General features: G+C 33.9%; 1 protein-coding gene and 1 long non-coding RNA gene across 2 annotated transcripts; both read left to right on the top strand.

The window, feature by feature from the left end:
- Positions 1 to 6,265: 6,265 nt before the first annotated feature.
- On the top strand, positions 6,266 to 9,085 carry LOC119984731 (dual-specificity RNA methyltransferase RlmN). The gene is made up of 8 exons (XM_038828816.1): positions 6,266 to 6,467; positions 6,559 to 6,721; positions 6,800 to 6,910; positions 7,031 to 7,165; positions 7,253 to 7,357; positions 8,086 to 8,255; positions 8,366 to 8,465; positions 8,622 to 9,085. The coding sequence occupies exons 1-8, from the start codon at positions 6,376 to 6,378 to the stop codon at positions 8,862 to 8,864; spliced, it is 1,119 nt and encodes a 372-aa protein (XP_038684744.1). The 5' UTR covers positions 6,266 to 6,375; the 3' UTR covers positions 8,865 to 9,085.
- A 5,953-nt stretch (positions 9,086 to 15,038) lies between these two features.
- On the top strand, positions 15,039 to 21,338 carry LOC119984736. The gene is made up of 4 exons (XR_005464961.1): positions 15,039 to 15,312; positions 19,288 to 19,685; positions 20,470 to 20,542; positions 20,934 to 21,338. It is a non-coding gene; the product is annotated as an uncharacterized LOC119984736 (long non-coding RNA).
- The last annotated feature ends 129 nt before the right edge of the window (positions 21,339 to 21,467 follow it).

The raw sequence follows: 21,467 nt of genomic DNA on the forward strand, positions 1-21,467 counted from the left end.
GATGACATTATTAATATTAAAACAAAATTAATTACATTGTTATAATAATTTAAAGTTAATGGTGTTAAAAAACTAGTAACTCAAAATAGCTTTTTAACTTAACAATACCCCCAAATACGTAGGCGATCTAAATTTAGTTGTCCATATTAACATCAAGTATTTTTCTACCATGTTGTCTGGTGAGAAATTTATGTGAGAACAAACCTAACGACCCTAGTTTAGGCTCATATTGGATGTCCAAATAGTAAGCTTGTATGGTGTTGTTAGGGGTCTCGATGGTAGGGTTTTTACCATATTTTCAAACTGCTAAACATTTTGGCTTTTAACACATCTACAAATTGTTCGGTCAACAGTCTTGTAATTGTTTCGGCCATAACTAACCAATCGTTTTTGGTCGATTTTTCGGTTTGGACCGGGCCTTTATAAAATGTTCATAAACTCAATCTTATCTGACTTGAAAATGGGTCTAATACAGCAATTAATCTAATCCCAACTAACAGTAATTAATCTACTACATTCCTCATTCTTTACAATTTGAAATGATCGCTCCCTGACGAGCTCCCTAAATCTGAATTTGCAATGCAACCTCAAGCAATCAAAACATGTTTCTCCTACATAAGTTCAGTGCAATCAAAACATGTTTCTCCTACATAAGTTAAGTGATTTTTCATATTATTTGGAGAGATGTTGGTAAACCTGATCTGGTAATCAACTCGGAAAGGAGACTGATTTCTCGGGTTAATTTGATTTTTCTTAACAATTGTACATAAAATATTAAATTTTATTTTCGTATTCGAACAATTATTAATACTTTTACAGTAATGATATTAAATTAAAGTTAGAATAATAGAAAAAAATAAATAAAATAAATATTTTTTACTTTTGATAAAAAAAAATTTCAGTTATTTTAACACACCTAAAAGGCTAAAACGAATTTGTTTCCCGTTTCATGATCTAATTCAACAATATTGATTTGGAGGTTATGTAGATAAGTAAAGGAAAGGTTAAATACACCGTTATTTTTGTTAAATAAAAACCAAGTGTTAAATATATCACAATATCAATTTAAAATATAGGTATTTTTTATAAATACGCTCCCCCAAGGTGATAAGCTGTAAGGGTCGGCATCGGACCAGGCTTGGGACAAAAATGGAAGCTCAAGCCCGGCCCTGGCCCAAATGAGTCGGGCAAATAGGTCGGGTTCAATTCAATGGGCCGGGTTTAACTATTACTATTTATATATATACACACACATATATACATATACATGGAGACATTGTCTGCATATTGCATTATACACACACAGTAGATACCACATATATATATACACACACAATAGATATATATACACACCGTTTATATAAATATATATATAATATATAATATATGGTGCTATTGGTTAGACTTCGGACTCGGTCCAGCCTAAAGTTGGCCCGAGGTGTCGGGCTTCGGGCCAGGCCTGACCCCAAAAATGGATCCGAAGCCCGCCCAAGGCTAATCCATGTCGGTTGTCAACCAAGTCAACTCTCGATGGTCCTAATCAGTTAGATTTGATCCTTGACCTAGCCATCTTCTCTTTTCACTTTTGCATTACATTTCACCTAAGCACTTAATTGTAACAGTAGCCTAAAGCAAAAACATGCTTTTAATTGCCTTGCTATTTTCACATATTGTATCCAATTGAAAATGGTATTTCAACATCATCGTAAATTGCTGTGATCTACATGGTTGAGACCATCTCTCTCAAGACTCACAGCCAGTTTGTTGCACCATGCCATGTCTGCCAAACCTTGTACTCTTGAAGTAAAGCATCAACTATTCTCCTAGCTTCAACTCCTTGAAAGACGAGTGCCAAGAGGATAGGATCCAATAGACACAAAGACATCCTTTATTGGGATAACTGGAATCCCTATCACTTCTGTATCATTCATTAGCTTTATGAGACGGTTAAATACACGGTTATTTTTGTTAAATACAATCATAAAATCTTTTTCTAACTTTTGCATAATAATGCATTTTTAACAAATGACTAAGAACACATTATTTTAAGAAGGAAGTTTGACGTTAAATATAACCCTAAATCCCACTCAAATAGTGTCACCGTCGTGATATTCCAATATCTATCATGGTCAACACACTTATCAATTTGACCACAACAATCAAAATTATAGCACAAAAATGTTAGGGATCCTAATCATTTCAGTAGTGAATCTTATCCCTTGATTGATATAAGTGTATATAGGGACCCACGAAATTTGGTGATTAAATGAGAGATTGACACATCTTTTACTGGGATAACTGAGATCATTTTTATTGGATCCCCTATCACTTCTCTTTATGGCAATACTACTATTAATGCAAGCTGGATAGGTATAAAGGTTAAAGCTGTCAATTAGAACAAGTTGACCGCAGTCAAAGACCACAACAATCCTCTCTAATCCAATAGTCCAATATCTATCGACTATCATGGTCAACACACGTTATCAATTTGCCCTTAATTTTGATTTGTCTCATAAAAAATAAAAACATAAAAAAGGTCAATTAAAAATCGAAAATTCCTGAAATTCAAATTCTATGTTTATCATTCTCAAGAAATTAAATCAAACTTTCTTTTTTAAAAAAAATACCGCTGAGAAATATATTTCTCGTTGGAATCGAACTTTGAGTATATATATGTTTAACTCAACCGATTACCAACCAAAACCACCTTTCTCGTTTTGTAATTTTCATTTGTATGGCTCGGTATTTAAATCAAACTTAAGAATTAAGATTTCACTGTCATTGTTTTGTTAATTTCTAGTTAATGCATAATTTCTCTTAATTTTAAAACTACTTTTCCTCATAAAATAAATAAAATCAAACAAACCCTAGATAGCAAACAATTTGAAAAGTCTTAGTCTCATTGTAATGCCAAATTAAGTAGTTGGTCAATAAATCAAATGAAAGGACACGCATGTCATACCACCAACCCAGATTGTAGTTCTACTCATACATCTAATATAAATCAAAATGCATGTACGCATCATTTGGTCAAGTCTATATAACAATTCAAACACATTCAAAGAAACAAAAGAGAGAAGCAATATATCCATGGAAGGTTTGATACCATTCTTTCTTCAGGCCATGAAGAAACATAAGCCTCTAAATACCTCAAGGTCCTTCTCTGAGGGCTCCAACCGTAGCTACCGTTTGTTATCCGGAGGTGACTCATTCAGCGGCTCGTCTCATCGTCGAACCAGGTCGGACTTCCAGCCTCCCACCACGGAGTTCTTGAACCAACGGCCACCCGATCGACAGCCTTGAATTGCACAAACATCCAGTCGATATTGGATCGAGCATCGGTACTCATAGTAAGGGAGCTAATAGCAATACTTACAATAATCTCCAATTGCACTGAACAAACCAAATTTTTTGATTACGATCATTCTGTTATTATTTATTTCAATCAATACTTTTAGTTTACGTAAACATATGTAAAACATCTATATTTTTAGGTTCCGTTTGGAGTAAGAGATAAAACTCCGTATAGTATAAAATTATTTTTTAATGATGTTATTCTTTATTTGGATGAATCTTAAGAAACTTGGGATAGTATAATTTTATGCAAATGTGGCTCCTACAGAACTCCACTAGTCAATTTCGATTGTTGTGCGATGATTGCCACAGTATGAATGCAACAACAATTCTCATTTTTATTGTTGTTTGCACACGGATCTGGAAGTTCTAAAATTTCTTAAGAATTCTAGAACCTAGAATTCAATTCTATTGGTTTTTTATTATGCCACATGTTATCATCCTATGGTCATAAAAAAGAATAATATTTTGCCAATTCCTTTCCAAAAATAACTTAACTTTGTCTCTCTCATCCTTTCTAGCCTCAAGGTCATCAAAATCTCCCTAATTTCTTAGTTTCTTTCCAGCCTCAAGATCATCTCTTGGTCCATCCCAAAATTTCTTCTCGTCTCGGTTAGGCGACAAGAAGAGAACACAAATCCGACACATTGTTGGCCATGAAGGCTTGAGGAGGGGCATATCGACCTTGGCGGAGGTGCCATCGTGCACCACGGACTCTGGTGGATGGGGCTTCGGTTGCTTGGAATTCAAGTCCTCCATCTCCATGTTTGATATTTGTTTTATTATTACTATATAAAAAATAAATCATTTCTCTCTCATCAATAAAACGTGGCAATAAAGACAATGTATTTGTTTGGCAGTGTGTTTGCACTGCGTTCAGGTGCATCTCACCTCATAGCACCACAATTTTTTGTGACACGTCAAACGCTTTTACAGCAGAACTCACTTCGTAGCACCACAGTTTTTTACCTCGCATGACCTCACAGTACTCCCAAATGCCTACAATATATGTTGAATTGTCCCACGTAATCAAATTAGGTCAATTATTTTATTTTAAATTAATATATAATGTAAACGTTAAGTGATTTTATATTAATATTATTAGTCATCTAATATAACCATAATTTAGATACGTCAAACACACTTCACAGCACCGCACCACAGTTTTAAAAGTGATGCGCCAAACAAGTTTTGCGTTCCAACTCACCTCACAACACCACAGTTTTATGACTCACAGTACAGCACCGCACAACACTTCACAGCGGTTGACAGCACCCCAAACAGCACCAATAAATGAGTGGACACATGAGTGTGTTTCTATTGTCGAATTAAATGAGGTTCGAGGATTGTAGAATTGTAGACTACTAATTCCCCCAATTTGAGAGCCCCCAAATATATTTGCACACATGCTTGTATTTACTGCATACATATTTTTTAAAAAATATTTAAAATTTATAAAATTGTCTTTATATGAGATTACCTTAAAAAAATTATTTTTTACCCCATATTTTTTTTCATTACAATTAGGGTCCGTTTGGAGTAGAGGATAAGACTCCATAAAATATAAAATTATCAATTGTTTGGTGATTTTTAAAAAATTTATGATAGTATAACTTTATACAAAATGAGACTTTTATATGGTGTAGGTCATATAATATTAAAACACCTCAAACATGTTTTAATTTTATATGGAACATTTAGGATAAGAGGTAACACGTCAATTAACAAAAAAATCCTCTTTAAAAAACAAACCCTAACTAGCCACTTGTCTTTATATACGGTTCGTAAGTCATAAAAATCTAACGATTTTTTATATTTTATTTAAATTTCTATAGAAAAATTCGTAAGAGTAAAATGACTAAAAAATAGTAATTGTTTTAGTTGGGGGTAGTTTGGATATATTATCACATATCTTATATTATCATTTGGTGTAATAACAAACCTAACATGTATTATATATACTATACAAGTCTCTTACCATTTTTTTTTTCCAAACACTAGATATGATTAAAAAATTATACATCAATTTATTCAATGATTAATTTATACATACGATAACAAAATTATACTATCATATACAGAACATCAAACTTAGCCTTAAATTGAATTAAACTTGGTAACCTTAATTCTTTTAGTTAACAAGAATAATGCTTCATTCACATTTAACCCCAAATTAATGTGAAGTGTTGGATATTAAGTGGGCCCTATATGTGTTCTATAATCAATGATTATTTCACATGCCACATAGATTTGGGGAAAAATGGGACTCTTATGACTCTTATTTTGAGTGGATGTAACATTATTTTAAATTTAAATATGTGGGTCACACTCACACGTATCCCATTTATCACAACATGGATCAAGTACTTCAAACCATTAATATTGGATATAAAATGGGTCAATATTATTGCTTCAGATAATTGGGAATGGAAGTTGTATTCCTATCAATTTTTTCAATTTTTAAAGAGGGGTAATAAAATTTTTGGTCATTGAAAGAGTTGTTGTCAATTTTTAACTCATTCACTAAATGTTCACACGTTTCAACATGGAAATCTCAAAGTAGAAAAATTGTTTCAATATGCACATATGGACAGATTTCTTATATTGAGTTTGAGTTTTTTATGCCATATCAACAGTTTGAGTGTCTGAATAGTCGAAAATATCTCCGAATATGCATATTGGAATAAATTTTAACTTTGTGTTCTCAAAGTTGGAATGTTTGAATATTGGATGATCTAGTTGGATCTGGTCAATTCTTTCGGTGACCAAAAGTTGCATTGTTTCTTGTAGAGAGCTATTGACAACCAAGCACCTGTAATGGGCTTTCGGTTGAGTTGGGCTCTGATCTACTCATACATGGGCCTAAACTAATTTTTTGGGCCCACGTTCTCTTGGTAGTTGGTACTCTCACGCTCGGGCACTCTGGTCCTGTCAATGCTGGAACCTTGTAGCAGAAGTTCTAATGGCGGCACCTACCGGAACCGGAAACCAGTGCAGACGATAGCGGCACAATAAGCAATCATGGCCGTTCGATCGATTTTCGACGGTGCTCATATCAGAGCTGAGTTTGACAAGGCCGGCATTAGCCTTCACTTCATCCCCTTAATTTGGAAGTAAAAAACAGTTCCCTTCATTGCGGTCGTAACAATTGCCTCGCTTTTTTCTTCTTATTAGATTTTTGAATTTTTACTTTTATTTTTGAAGGCATGTGATTAAGAACCCTAATTGTGACTTTGGCGAGATACCATCTTTGCCCTCGGCGGCGTACCTTCTGCTTCGGTCCAAGTTCAAATCTTTCACTTCCAGTATCGATTCTGTTTTCGAATCCAACGACCAGGTCACTACGAAGCTTCTCATTAAGCTGCAGGTGCGTACTGTCAATTTGAGGCTTTAGTGATTTCTAATTCATAGTTTTAGAGTCGCGTATTCATTGTTTATTCGATAGAATGGAGAGTTTGTGGAGGCAGTGATAATGAGGTACGACACTCGTTTGGGTAAATACAATGGAAAACCTCGCCCCGGCGGCCTCCGTTCTACCCTTTGCATTTCGTCTCAGGTATGCCAATCCAGTAGTATTTTTCCCCATGTATTTACTCTTCCTTTGCTTCTTATATGCTTCATTGTCTTGATTTTCTACTAATATGTGTAACTTTTTTATGTATATATGAATTCACAGGTGGGATGTAAAATGGGTTGCAAGTTTTGTGCAACTGGGACAATGGGGTTCAAAAAGAATCTAACATCTGGTGAAATTGTAGAACAATTGGTTCATGCTTCTCAATTTTCGAAAATTCGCAATGTCGTTTTCATGGTATTTCTTAGGCCAACTTGTTTATTTTTAATCTGCCTGTTGTATGGGTTGGATTGTGGAATTACTCTTTTCTAATATTTTTTATAGGGGATGGGAGAGCCATTGAATAACTATGGTGCAGTTGTAGAAGCTATCCGTGCTATGATAGGATCTCCATTTCAGCTGTCACCCAAGAGGATTACTGTATCAACGGTATGTTTGATGATGTAATGAATGAAGTCTTATTCAGTTTTCCATTTAGACTTGCAGATTAACTTGCATCTCTTTTTCTAGCAAGTGGAAGTTAATAGTTTTTCAGATATGTGCATATGGTATTTTGGAAGTTGCATTTGAACTTAAAATGGTATGCATGTACCTGCCTCTTATTGACTAAGAAATATATGAAATACAGAAATACAACCATTGTTTGCCATTTGCCAAGCTCTGACTATGGTCATCAATAAAGTGAGTAGTACTAAGCAGTTGCATCAATTTGATTCCCTTATGTGCGTCAAGCTATTTTTGAAACAGGCTTCAGGTTATTATGTTGTTCTCTCTGGTTTTTTTTTTTGGTTTTTGGTTAATGACAAATTAAAATGTTGTAGGTGCTTGAGCATGGGTGAAATTGAATGTGTTGATTTGTTTTTGAATAGCATTTGTTCAAATTGTAACCTCTTTTGGATTTCTCCTTTTACATAGATTCAGATTCAAAAGTTCCAACATCCATGAATCATAGCGATGTTTACCCTGTACTTATCTAACAAATATAAGGAATGCCCAAAGGCACATTGTGTATGTCCTGTATCTGTTTGGAAACATTTTGGAGCACAGAATTGTAAGAAATCAAGAGCTAAAATAAAGCTAATTGAATTGTCAGGACTGTGTAATGAATGCTGCAGCACATTGACTGATAGTATACCAAATACCTCTAACGTCTGTAGGTAGGGATTATTCCTGCAATCAACAAACTTCAGAATGATCTACCAGGTCTGAACTTGGCAGTTTCTTTGCATGCACCCATTCAAGATATCCGCTGCCAAATAATGCCAGCAGCTCGAGCCTTTCCTTTGGAGAAACTCATGGATGCTCTGCTTTTATATCAAAAGAATAGGTAGGAATTATATGCTTTTCCTTTTTTACAGATTATGAAATGAAATTAATTTGTTTAGAAGTTTCCCTCCCACCTGCCGATTTAAAGCCCTAAAATATCTTCCTTTTCAGTCTGCAAAAAATCTTCATTGAGTATATAATGCTGGATGGCATGAATGATGAAGAACAGCATGCTCACCTGCTTGGGAAATTATTGGCGCCATTTGAAGTTGTAAGTTCCAGTAATTTAGTTATGTGTTTCCAATACTTGTTTATTTCTTAGACTTGTTATTTTTGTTCCTAAAGCTCTTGTAATCTCTTGAATGTGTCATGTCCGTCCCTCTTTTTTCAACTTTGACTCTTAACAGTAATTTAAACATGCAAGCAGGTAGTGAACTTGATACCTTTTAACCCAATTGGTATCTTGAGTCAATTCAAGACCAGTGTCGAAATGAGAGTAGTAATGTTCCAGAAAATACTGAGAGGTACTTACAACATTCGGACAACAGTTCGTAAGCAAATGGGACAGGATATTAGCGGTGCTTGTGGTCAGTTAGTGGTAAACCGTCCCGACAAGAACTCCATCGGCAATGCAAATGCCTTAACAGACATTGAAGATCTTCATCTTTGATATGGTAGCCAATTGAATTGAAATGATATTCTTTTTTATGTGGAAGTATAAGGTTGATTATTCTGTTACCTTAAATTGAATACGAATCGGGTAGCCTCTCCTTCATGTTTTTGGGTGTTCTTACTGGTGCTAAGAAAATGTTGACAAAATCTGCCCTTTTCTATTGTTACTGATGAATGCATCTCATTTTATTTTTGGTTGAATTTATTGTATTGAATGCATATCGTATGCCTTAATGCCAATTTACTTATCCGGACAGGTAGAACGACTAGGATTTAGAGCTTCAGATGATATTGGAAGGCATGAAATTCAAGAACAAACTAATTCGCTAGCATCAAGAATCGTTACAAGTTAAAATACATCAGAATAGGTTGTTGAGTTGCAATGAAAAATTTTGACTTTAATTATATCAAAGCAATGGCTAATAAATTTTAAGAATTATGATTCAAAGCTTTGACCAACTTGCCCGGCGTTGCTATGCTCATCATGCAAGAATAAGAATGGAGATAGTGAAGGAAATTATTATAATGCTCGAGCAAATTATTATATTTTTTTGTGGATTTTTGTTATTTTCATGAATGACATCTGTGGATTTTGTGATCATTTATGGTAGCCAGTGAGAAATTTGTCGAGGGATTTGCAAATACGTACAAAGGTGGGAAAAACCAAGGTGTAATAGTGTCTGAAGCAATTTCTTTTGCAGAATTTGTGGATTTGATATATGAGTTGATTTAATGTAACATAATGTATCTTATATTTTTTGCTTTGATAATAATAACTCTATATTTATGACTTCATTGTATTCACTTCTCAACAAGTATAAGTATGTAATTGTGCAGGTTTTTTAGTGAATAAGTTCGTGCATGTTAACTGGGCGGCACCAAAAACTGCTTGACTAATGCTCGACCTGCACAACAATTATGCTCGACTACAACAATTATGCTATGCTCGACTACAAAGTTAAGAATACTGGAACACACATAATGACTGAACCTAAATAAAATTGCTCGACCTACACAACAATTATGCTCGACTGCAACAATTATGCTATGCTCGACTACAAAGTTAAGAATACTGGAACACAAATAATGCCCGACCACCTGCATGCAAGCACCACCAAAAACCCAAGACTTCACCCACAATGTCACCCAATTAAACAGAGTTTCACCAAAAACCCATGCCGGCCACAGGTATGAAACAAATGCAAACTTTTTTCGTGTAATACCAAGTTAAAATCGAGCATATGTTATGCAGAAAACTGACCCAGTAAGATACTAACCTCAGAGGGGGAAAATCCCTTATCTATTGTCAAAAACTGATGATTGGTGGTTGTACGGTAATCGTTGAGCAGCCTGTCGAGCAAAATGGGTTTGAAAGAAGTGAGTTTTCGTGGGAAAGGGAAAAGCCAAATGGTGGGTTATGTTTTCTAAGGACAATTTGGTCTTTGCAATAAAAAAAACTAGGTCATTTTTATGGTTTATAAAAAAGTAGGTCATTTCTCTGATTTGATTTTTTGAGAAGGTCATTTTTACAAAATTCCCTTCCTTCATTTGCAAAGATAAAAAAAAAAAGAGCTTCGGTTGCAGAGGTGAGATGGTATTTTAAAAAAATGAAATAGTGGAGAAAAAAAGTCAAATTTTTTTAAGGGTAGAAAATTATTTTCTACATTGACAACTGTCAGTCTACACAATTGAAGTTGATTTTTATATGATATGTCAGCGAGCTGACTATTGCCCGAGGCACCTTTTTAAACTTTCGGTGATGAGAACGAAACATTTGAGTTTTGGTGTACGAATTGAATTAGGTCAAGTTTTAGGTTAAAACTGTGTAATATGTTATAAAGTGTTTGACGAACTAAAAAGCTGATGCTAACGCAAAGGGCGGACCCAAGGCAAGAGGAATGGCCAATTTTCAATTATTACTCACTTCTGTCCTATAATATTTTTGATTTTTAGTGTTGTTTTCCATATTTTTAAATAAATAACCTAAAAAAATTTTCCAAGGGCAGGACTCCTGCGAATTTTTTTTTGCTTCCTTTATAAATCCAACCCCATACTCTCGGGAGACTGGGTCTGCCCCTAAGCGAAAATGTTGTTGAAGTAAAATATATTTTCTTAAACTCTATAATATTATATTTTTATAATAATTTTTGTTATTAAATTTAATCTAATAAATATAATTTATTAAGTATAAATTATAAATTTTTTATATAAAATTAATTAAAAATATTAAGTACAATAATTAAAAAGTTATTAAGTAAAAAAAAGTTAAGTACAGTAATTAAAAAAATATTAAGCAAAAATTTTGTGATTAAATTTGATATATAAATTAATAAAATAGTTATTTCATTAAATATATAACAAAGTGGGGCCCACTTTTGTAAATATAAATATAAAATATTATTAATATATAAATGGGGAATATATAAATTATTATTAATTACATGTTAAATCATGTAATGATTATGTGGGATCCATGTTTAAAAAAGGAGTGGGTGGAAACGCCCCCAAAAGCTCCTATCTGGAGCGGAGCCACAAACCGTTAGCAGAACTGTTTGCACCAAATAGGTAGAAAGTCTTCAAAATGTCAAACCTTAAAAAATATTCTCTAAATTTTTTTAATTCAACTCGATAGTTTTTATGTGCTCACCTTCACACAGAGAGCAATAACCAAAGAATCAAAGTCTCCTATCTTTGTTTGGTTTGCGATGGAAGACACAAATTTAAATGAGAGACAGCAAAAGGTATATAATACGATGAAGATGGCAAATCCAATGAAAAATATTTTGATTTTACAACGTCATATAAGTGATAAACCAAATTACTTTCATATATCTCAGGTTTGTTTTAAACTCATATAATATTACATTATAAAGTAACAAATTTTCATTTGTGTAGAAATAGTTAATGAAAATCCTAAAAGTTAATCTAATGACAACAACATTTTTGTTTCTGTTATATGCTAAAACAATGACAATTATGATAACAAAATCAACAAACCATTGGACAAGTACAACAGGAATTGTTAAGCAACATATGTTGAACCAGATGTACCAAATAACCTATTTTCTGAGAGTACGAAAATAGAATTGTTAGCAATGTTCACACAATTATATATGGACATAAACAAGGTATGGAAATACAAGAGACGAATCCAAACCGAGTCAAGGTTTTTACACCTCTGACCTTAAAAGTGATTAATTGTCATACTCACTGCACAAGAATTTCAAAGAACTCCTTCAAACTTACAAGTTTACAATGCATTCTCAAAAGACTTTTACAAAGCTTGAACAATATAGTTCCCACAAGCTACCACTTGGGAATTTGGTGTGGAACTCTTACAAATAAAACAACACTCCCTCAAAGGTATAATAGGATTTGAAGACAAGAGGTTTTTTTTTGTAGATTTGATTAACCAAGAGCTCTAAAGATGGAGGAACTTCGCACTTTGCACTAAGCAAATGATTAATGAATCCCTTTAGATATAGGCTCGGATAGAAGCTAATTTTACTAGTAAGGATGTCTTGAATACTCGGGTAGCATCTTGAATAACAATGACAAGTTAGCTTAAATTCTTGATGAAGACCATGCAAAGTTTCTCTCTTAATTTTTCACAAAGTTTCTCCAAGAATGAAAGTGAGGAAGAGACCACAACTATGATGCAAGCTCTCCTTCAATCCTAGTCGCAGGATGCAAGGTACTTTTCAATCTTGACCCTCAAATTGTCTTCTAATCTTGACCATAGAATGCAAAGCTTCATTGAATCTCATCCATACATAATATGGCCGTTTGAGTTGATCCTGATCTCCAAGGAATGTTGCAACTGGAAGCTCAACCATTAGATCAAAACTTCCCTTCAAATCTTGACCTTCAAGTCTTCTTTAATTCTAACCTTTAGATTACTTGTACTTTTGAATCTTGACCATTGATTTTGGGTCCAAGAAATCTCCAAGAATACATCATGCACACTTGCACCAATGTTGAATAATTTGAGTCACACGGGTGTTCAATATCTTGCAACTCACGGTTCCGCTAGCTTCTTGACAGTATAATCTAAATTTACAACTCACTAATATTCAGAATATATAGCCCTAAGCCAGGTTCCAATCATCCGTGAATGTACCTTAGTGGAAGGTTGATGAAACTAGGAATTTTCTTACCATCCTAGAGCTCCAAGCTCATAACTGAATGTCGGACTTCAATCCACTGTCCAAACTCCAAACTGAATTCTAAATCATATAAGTTGATAATAATGATCAACCTACAAAGAAATATGAGGTAGAACTTCTCAATTATATGTAAGCTCAAAGAGCTTCATATAAGAGTACTTAGGTTAATCATATAAAATTAAGATTCAATGAATCACTAAACTTGTATGATAAATCATGTTATACATAATTTGATGTGTATATAAATTTCGAAAAATTTGGATAAGATTTGATCACAAGGTTTCAAATCATTTCAAAACCGATAAAACACCAAGTGTAGAACCCACTGCTCACTTGGTTGTTAAGCATTCAGATCAAATATCATGTCAAATATAAAACACATACGAATTCTCATGTCAATTGATTCACAAGTGAATGAGTTATGGCCTAACCAAGTTGACTCATCAAATAGGGTACAATTTGCACCATACAGTTACGACATGAACAAACTCAGCTTAAATGACATATTATTTTGAACCATCCCTAGTCAAATATGTTTATAATGATGCAACTAAGATTCATAAAAAGTTTCATGTCAATCAGAATTTGTTTGATTCACCATGTTCACAAAAGAACACATACACAAAACTAGATTTTACGTGAAGACCTAATTGCGGCGAAATTAAAGCATATGATCAAAACTGAATGTAATGCAATTAATTTTACTCTATTCTTGTTCTAGATCATCTATTAGACTCTTATGGATGTATGTTTCAACTTTCCAGTCATTTGAACTTAAGTAGCTTGGATATTCATTCAGATTCAATTCTCATAATTCAAATCTCATTCAAATAGCACACAAAGAGTTTCAATATCATCAAAATTAAAGATGTAGGACCATAGGTCCAACATAGTACACCATTATCAATTCTTCGTTATGGTATGTTATTGTTAACATTGGCAATGATAACAATTATAGAAATTCAATACCATTATCATTATCGATTATCAACTTATATATATGAAATATATGTTAATATTATTTTTATTTTTAATTTGTTTAATTCTAACCGTTAGATCTCTTGGAAGATAGATCAAGCCCATTGATTGTTTAGGATTTATTTGGTGTTATTCCTCCTCAATAGTCAATCCTCACTCTTATAATCTCATTAAGTCATTCTCTCTCTGTAACTGTGCAGTCTACCTCTCCCTCACGGACTCACCTCCACAACTCCTCCTCCTCTCCCTAGGTAGTTTCTTAGCCATCTCAATTGTTTATCATTTCAAAAGTTAGAAAACAACAACCATTGTTGAGAGGGATCAAGAAGAGAATAAGTTGTTCCATACTTGCATCCATAAATTCGATTTATAAATTTTTCTTTGTCAAGGTGATTGAGCATCCCAGATAGTGTGCTTAATTTATCTGCTTGTGTGATGTGAGAGAAATGAATGTATTATTAAATAAACCATGAATAAAAAACAATTGCATAATATATTATTTTGTATTGATAAAATTACCAATTATCGACTAATCGTTAACCAATCAATTTATCGACCAATAGTTTACCGATGTGATGCGATCGATAACGGTTGCATTTCTTGCATTATTGAAGTAATCGGTATGGTAACAATTTGTCGCATATGGTAATGATACCATTACCATAACAATCCTAAATCTAATGAGTTTTTTTTTTTTTTTACTTTCATCCGGCAAAATAGGATACAAAGCCTTTCCCCTTACTCGGTTCAAAAAACATCCTATATAACTAATGGATGAGTTTTTTTTTTTAAATTTTTTTACTTTCATCAGCCAAAATAGGATACAAAGCCTTTTTACAAGGCTGATATGGAAAAAATATATGAAAGGAGTGAAACAATCAACTTTAATATATTACCATTTTTTGAAAAAAAAATAATATATAACTTTTTTTAACCCATGAAAAAAAAAACATTATAATAGTTTTACCAAAATACCCTCACCTATCACCTTCCTTTTCTACGGGCGTCACCTACCACCTTCCATTCAACGATAATTCCCCCAATCACTTTTAACCTTAAAAACCCTAAACACCACCTTCAGAAGATCTTTTTTATTTTGGCGGTCTCTTCGCGTTCACCTTCACCAAAAGAACGCTAGCCAAAGCACCGGAGCTCTCCCACCTGCGTGCGATTTTGTAATGGAAGACACAAGTTTGAGCAAGGGCGAAAGCGAGGGCGAAAGCGAAGACGACGACGAAGATGGGGAAAATTCAAGATTTTACAACATCAGATCAGTGATTCACCAAAAAATTCTCCAATCAGGTTTGATTTTCCTTTAGAATTTATTGAGTACTTGTATTGTCTCTTAGGGCATTAATGCATGTTTTATCTTATGCTGTATGAACTTCAATATAAAGGTTTTATTGTACCATTCTCGTGGATTTTCCCATATTTTTGTTAGTGAACCTAGATACTTTGTACTGACACTGGTTGATGTATTGTTTTTGACAATGTTTGTATAATTGTGTTTGTATACATTGCAATGAATGACAATAATGCCTCTAAGAAAGTTTTGTCCTTTCATTTTTTCCCCCTGAACATGCTAGCTTATTCTATTAGCATAGAGAAGATGAAATTTGTCCGTAACATTTTTCTAAAATACTTGCTAATTTTTTTAGTAAAGAGCGAGTGTTTGTATGCATAGCAATGAATGATAATAATGTTTTTAAGAACATTTTGTGGTTTCATTTTTTTCCACTAAACATGGTAGCTTATTCTTTTAGCATAGAGAAGATGAAATTTGTTCATAACATTTTTCTATAAATACTTGCTAATTTTTTTAGTAAAGTGTGAGTGAAATGTGTCCATAACATTCCAATTGTCATTTTATTATTTGGGAAAAGAGGATGGTACCACTGTTAAATATATATGTCATGTCTGTAGGTATTGCATACGTATTTGTATTAGTATTACTTGTAAGTTGTTACCCCTTTTGTATTGACGTCATGTCTGTATAATTTTCATTAGACTTTGTCCTGTCTGATTTGGATTGGTTATCAGACTGTTTGAATTTTATGACCTTTGGACATCATGGTCATATATTTGTTTATAACTGTTTCTCTGGATGTACGGTTTTGAATCAATCTTAATGAGATTGTATTGTTTTCTCTTGCAAATCTCTCTTCTGATTTGCATATGCTCTGTAACTTCTCTTCTGAGTATTTAGATCTTTTCAATGATCTTAACCTTTTTTAAAAGACATCACGTATAGTGATGAAACATTTTTCAGTAGTCTTGAGTGATTTCAAAAAGAGGAACTCAGGAACATATACCTGGACACTCAAACATTAGGGAAAAAAGGGTAATGGAAGTAATGAAAACAAGACTAAACCAAAATTTATAACTTGTGAAGTCTATAGAGGATGAAAGGTGTAGGAAAATGCAAAGCTTATTGTGTAACAATTTCATAACCATCAGCCAACATGTTATCTTCTATATATGTGTGGGAAATAGAAAATTTCAACAGTAACCAAAATGAAGAATATACCATAGAACTTCATATCAACGAGTTGGTTTTGTTGTTTTGGTATTCTAGTTTCATAGAAGGCATGTTTCAGGGTCATTAATTCAGCCTAGAGATTTGTTTGAGAACAAGAGAGAGAATCCTATTATAAAATAACTTTGAGAGAGGCAAATTACCTTACCAAACAAGGTCTTGATTGCAAATTTGGATATCTGTGCAATCCAAATTTTCTTCAGAAAAGGGAAAATCAAAATTTAAGGGAATAAAGAATCATACTGAGTTTGCATTGGAAGCAGATTTTGATGCAAATCTCTACTATTAGTGAAAATCCATACTCGGATATCGAGGACACACTTTAGAAATATTTTACAATATGTGATTCCCCAATTAAGATTACATATCATCATGGTTGTTAGAATCGTACGATTTGTGATTCAATTAGACTTTGCTTGAAAATGATTCGAATCGTTGCTGAAATCGTTGCTTGAAAATGCTAGAATCGGTCTGATTCCAGAGCATGATGAAGACGGAGGATTCAATTCTGAAATTCCAAGAGGAATGATGATAGAATCTGTCTTGAGGTTGTCTCCATAGAGTTTCGAAGCATCTCCCGGCATGGTGCTCTTCCTCTCTCATGGAGTTTCGAATCGTACCCTATATCTTATTTCCTTTTCTTGTTGCGGTGCACTTCCTCTCTCATCGAGTCTCGAAGGTTCCTGGAACATAATCTAGCAAGCCTTTCGGTGCCCTTTGTTGTGTATTGAAGATGTTGGGCTTGTCTTTCATTTGGGCCTCTCCTTTTAGTCTTGGACTCAACCCATTTAGTTTAAGTCCAAGTTTAGCTTAGTCTCATTTGAGTCAAACGGCGATCAGAAGCTAAAAGGTCTATTACTTTAATTTTTGTTTCAGAAATAGACAATTTTGTCTCTAACTGTGTAAAGGAGGGCGTTGATTTATGAATAGGAGATGTTGCATGAATATCTACAGGAGTTGCTCCGCCAAGAGTTGCTCCACCGACTAGAACACTTAGAAGAAGAGCTCTCGTGTCAATCCCGTCCATCCCTCTCATTAGACCATTTGTAGCACACATAGCTACCGCCCGAACTTGGTTATTTCCTAATAATTGTTGTACTTCGGAAATCACATTAATTGTGTGACCGGACGTATCTCGACCCTTAACCACTAGAGTATCATAAATATTAGGCATCTTGCTTGGGGAAAAAGCTACATCCAGTACTTGACCAATGATTTGAGCAATATGTCCGAGTTTTTTATTTTCAAGGGCGCAAACTTCCGTGGCAGAAGTAGTAGGATTTTTTTCATAGTAAAAAATTATGTTGATTTTTTTTCCGAAAATACTCGAGTCCAAAATAAATATTTGATAGCAGTTGGATGGGTAAATTCAATAAGAAATGGGAGTTGACACTCTAATGGGAAAATAAAATTTAAAAAGGATTTGGTTCATACACTTTGAATTTGAAAGAAAGGGTCTGAAAGCATATCTATTCCGACTCCGAAGGAGAAATTCACTGGAGTATTGATGTGTACCATACACCTAAATTTGCATATAGTGATGTCCACCTCTTACCAAGAACAAGCCATTTATGCATATTAAGAGGAAGTTTTCGTGTAGATACCATATAGTCTCTTTTTCAATGCATAAGGATCAAGTACAGTCTCTTTTTGTTTCTGGCGAAAATAATGATCAAGTTAGATCCAGATTCTTTAATTTGGATATTTCTGTTAACAATCAAAGTAAGATTAGTGACTATTCAGAGCATAGTCGAATCATATGTACTCGTCATTGTAATCTCATATATCCTCCAATTCTCCATGAGAGTTATCTTTTATTGGCAGAGGTGAAGAAATATATTCAACATTCCATTTGATCTAGAACGGGAGAAAGAATTAACGACCCCTACTGATATCTCGATTGGAATACCGATAAATGGTATTTTCCGCTGAAGAAATATTTTTGCTTATTTCGATGATCTTCAATACAGAAGAAATAGTTCAAGAATTACTAAATATGGATATGGGACTACAGAAGTGATAGGGATCCCAGTAAAAAGCATCCCAGTCATCCCAATAGTGGATGTGCCACTCTCTGGTTCAATCACAAGGTTTTATGGGCCCCTACATTTACATCAATCAAGGGACAAGATCCACTACTGGGATAACTTAAATGCTTTTCATTGGAATCCCTAACATTTTTGATGGGACTATAAGAGTGCATTCAATCCTCAAAAAAGAGGATATGATTGAATATCGAGGAGTCTATTGATGAAAAATTAAGACAGATCGTTATAAATATGTTTTTTAGTACCATAGATTATTTTATGTGAATATGCATATATTATATAATATATTATTAAAAAAAGGTGAATCTTTGGATTCACGATTCCATACGGTTCACGATTCAAAATTTTGATCAATCGATTCAATACAATTTGACAACCTTGCATATCATAGTTCGATCGTCGATTTTTTATTTTTTTTAGGATTGAAAAGAAAAGGAAACATCTTCAACATCAAGTAGGCGATGTGGTTATTGAACAGTTATACCTTGTTGAATAAGAGAACCATTTCTTATCCGTATCTCTATTTTTCTAAAGATTTCAATTAGATAAAATTATATTCATATGTTTTAGGTGTTATGTATAATATGAATATCATTATATAGAAAAGGCATTGCATACCAGACCCTTTTAAATATTTAGGATCCTCTCTGTACAATGATTAATGATTGATAATCTTTATGTAATTTGATACAGAGCCAGACAAAGGTCTAGCCAGAAGATCTTTAGGATAGCCATCCCGATTCAACAGCTTTATCGCCGATTCAATGACTGGCAATGGCTCGATGAATGCAAAGGATGGCATATCAATATTAAGTGACAATCCCACCTGTGTTGCATGAGGACCTCAGTAGAAGCTACTGCGCCAGCTTTCCAAACCCTCACCTAGTGGTTGCAATGTTGCATATTCTCTAGATCAGGAGAATAGAAAGATCTACCCACAGGACAGTACTCGTGCTCGGCATTCACGCAGAACAATATCAAGAACTTGAAGGGCTTCCTGAGGTGCATCTGCTTGTCTTCTTTGCAGAAAGAGCTCTAAATGGCGTGTAGATCAGCACAGGCTGCCAATATCCCTTTCTCCTTTACTTAAGGTATGCCACATGCAGCCTTTTATTGGAAAGTTATCGCTTTTAAAGTGTTGATATGGATTATAAATTCACGAGATTAGACCAATTTAAGATACTGATGACTAATAATTTTGATATCTGAGAATTTTGCTGCTTTATCGCATTTCTTCAATGTCGTTTTGCTACTGTTGTTATGAAATTGGTTCTTGATGGAGATCTTCTTTCCTTGGATTTATTTTTTCTTCAAGGCGGATGGGAATTGTGAGATTTTTCTCCTTTTCTTTTCCCTTTGAAGTAACTTCTAACATATGATTGAAATTCCATTCTTGATCATTCTCATGCCATTACTAACACCAGAACAAATGCATGCTCCATGATTCATATTCTTTATATTGCTTTTTGTGTGTTTTGTGGCTCCTGTAGCTCACCTAATAAGAACTCATGGAGCCATCCTGAAACAGGCTTTAATTACAATTTATCAGTTAGTTGTCAAATTTGAGATCTCTTTGTAGTATAAAGGCATTTGTTTTCTTGGCTCTGGCCTTCTCTGAGTCAAGATGATGTCAGTCAAGTTTTCAATTTATAGCTTTCATTAAAGCTCTTAACTTCTTGTTACTTTATTTATTGAGGTCATTCTTTTAGGTTCTTTGAATTATATACTATTCTCACTGGCTAATTTCAAGGTGGGAATGAGTGTAATGTTGGGTGAGCTAAATTTTTGTGCCCAACATGCTTAGTCATCGTAAATAGGTATCGTGGCCCTTGTTTTGTTATAATATTAATTGTTGTGAAATTTGTTTTATTGCAGGGATCAGAATAATCAGATCAGTAATCTACCAAAAACGATGTTGTACCCTGAAAGCTAGAATTTAATACGCGAGGTATTATGAACATGCCTTCTCTTTGAGATATTATTATTATTCAAGTATAATTAATGAAATATACTTGTTCACTTGTTTGTTTGTTTGCCAATTCGTGCCTTTTCTAGCCTAAGATCTGTCCAATAGTCATGAAATCTTGCTTTAATGTTAACATCTTTGGATGTTTTTCACCTATAAAAGTATCTCATGCATGATAGCTGGGGCTGGGGAGATAGTGTTGCATTATTCATTTGCGAAGTAGGAAAGCCATGGAAAGGTCATACCTAAAATATGTCGAATTTCTCTTTGATCAATTGAATTACCTGCGTTGAACAAGAAGGATCTTATTGTTTGTAAAGATGAAGTTGCTATCAAATGCTGAAAATAAATCCCAATTTCTTGATCTACACAGTTTTGCAACTGATAAGGAGGCCGTAATCAATGTTCACATCTTCAGTTGATCTCATTCTGGTACCTCTTGGAGCATACAGTTCTTTAGACGCGCAAGACTGAGAAATGAACTCCTTACTCAATTTCTGGAAGCTGGTATATGAACAAGAGGAGCGTACAGTTCTTTAGATGCGGAAGACTGAGAAATGAACTCTTTACAACATTGATGGAAAACTGTGATGTGCCTGCACTAGTGATATGAATAGAACATGTATTGCCCAGGCGCATGACTAGGGTTAATATGGATTCTGAATATTCATCATTTGGGAAGGTGAGTCAGAATTACACTATTTTGACGCTTCAAAGGTCAAAAGGAATCAACCAGGCAATAACATATTTGCAGTTTCCATCTGCTAGGTGAACATTATTCATGTATATCACTTTTTTTACATAATTCTTATACCATACAAGCTTATCTTTTGGACATTTGATATGAACCTAAACTCGAGTTTTCATGTCTGAAATTTTTCGAAGGGTGAGTTGAGTCAAATTTCAA

This window comes from Tripterygium wilfordii, chromosome 18 (assembly GCF_013401445.1).
Source record: "Tripterygium wilfordii isolate XIE 37 chromosome 18, ASM1340144v1, whole genome shotgun sequence".
Taxonomy (NCBI): domain Eukaryota; kingdom Viridiplantae; phylum Streptophyta; class Magnoliopsida; order Celastrales; family Celastraceae; genus Tripterygium; species Tripterygium wilfordii.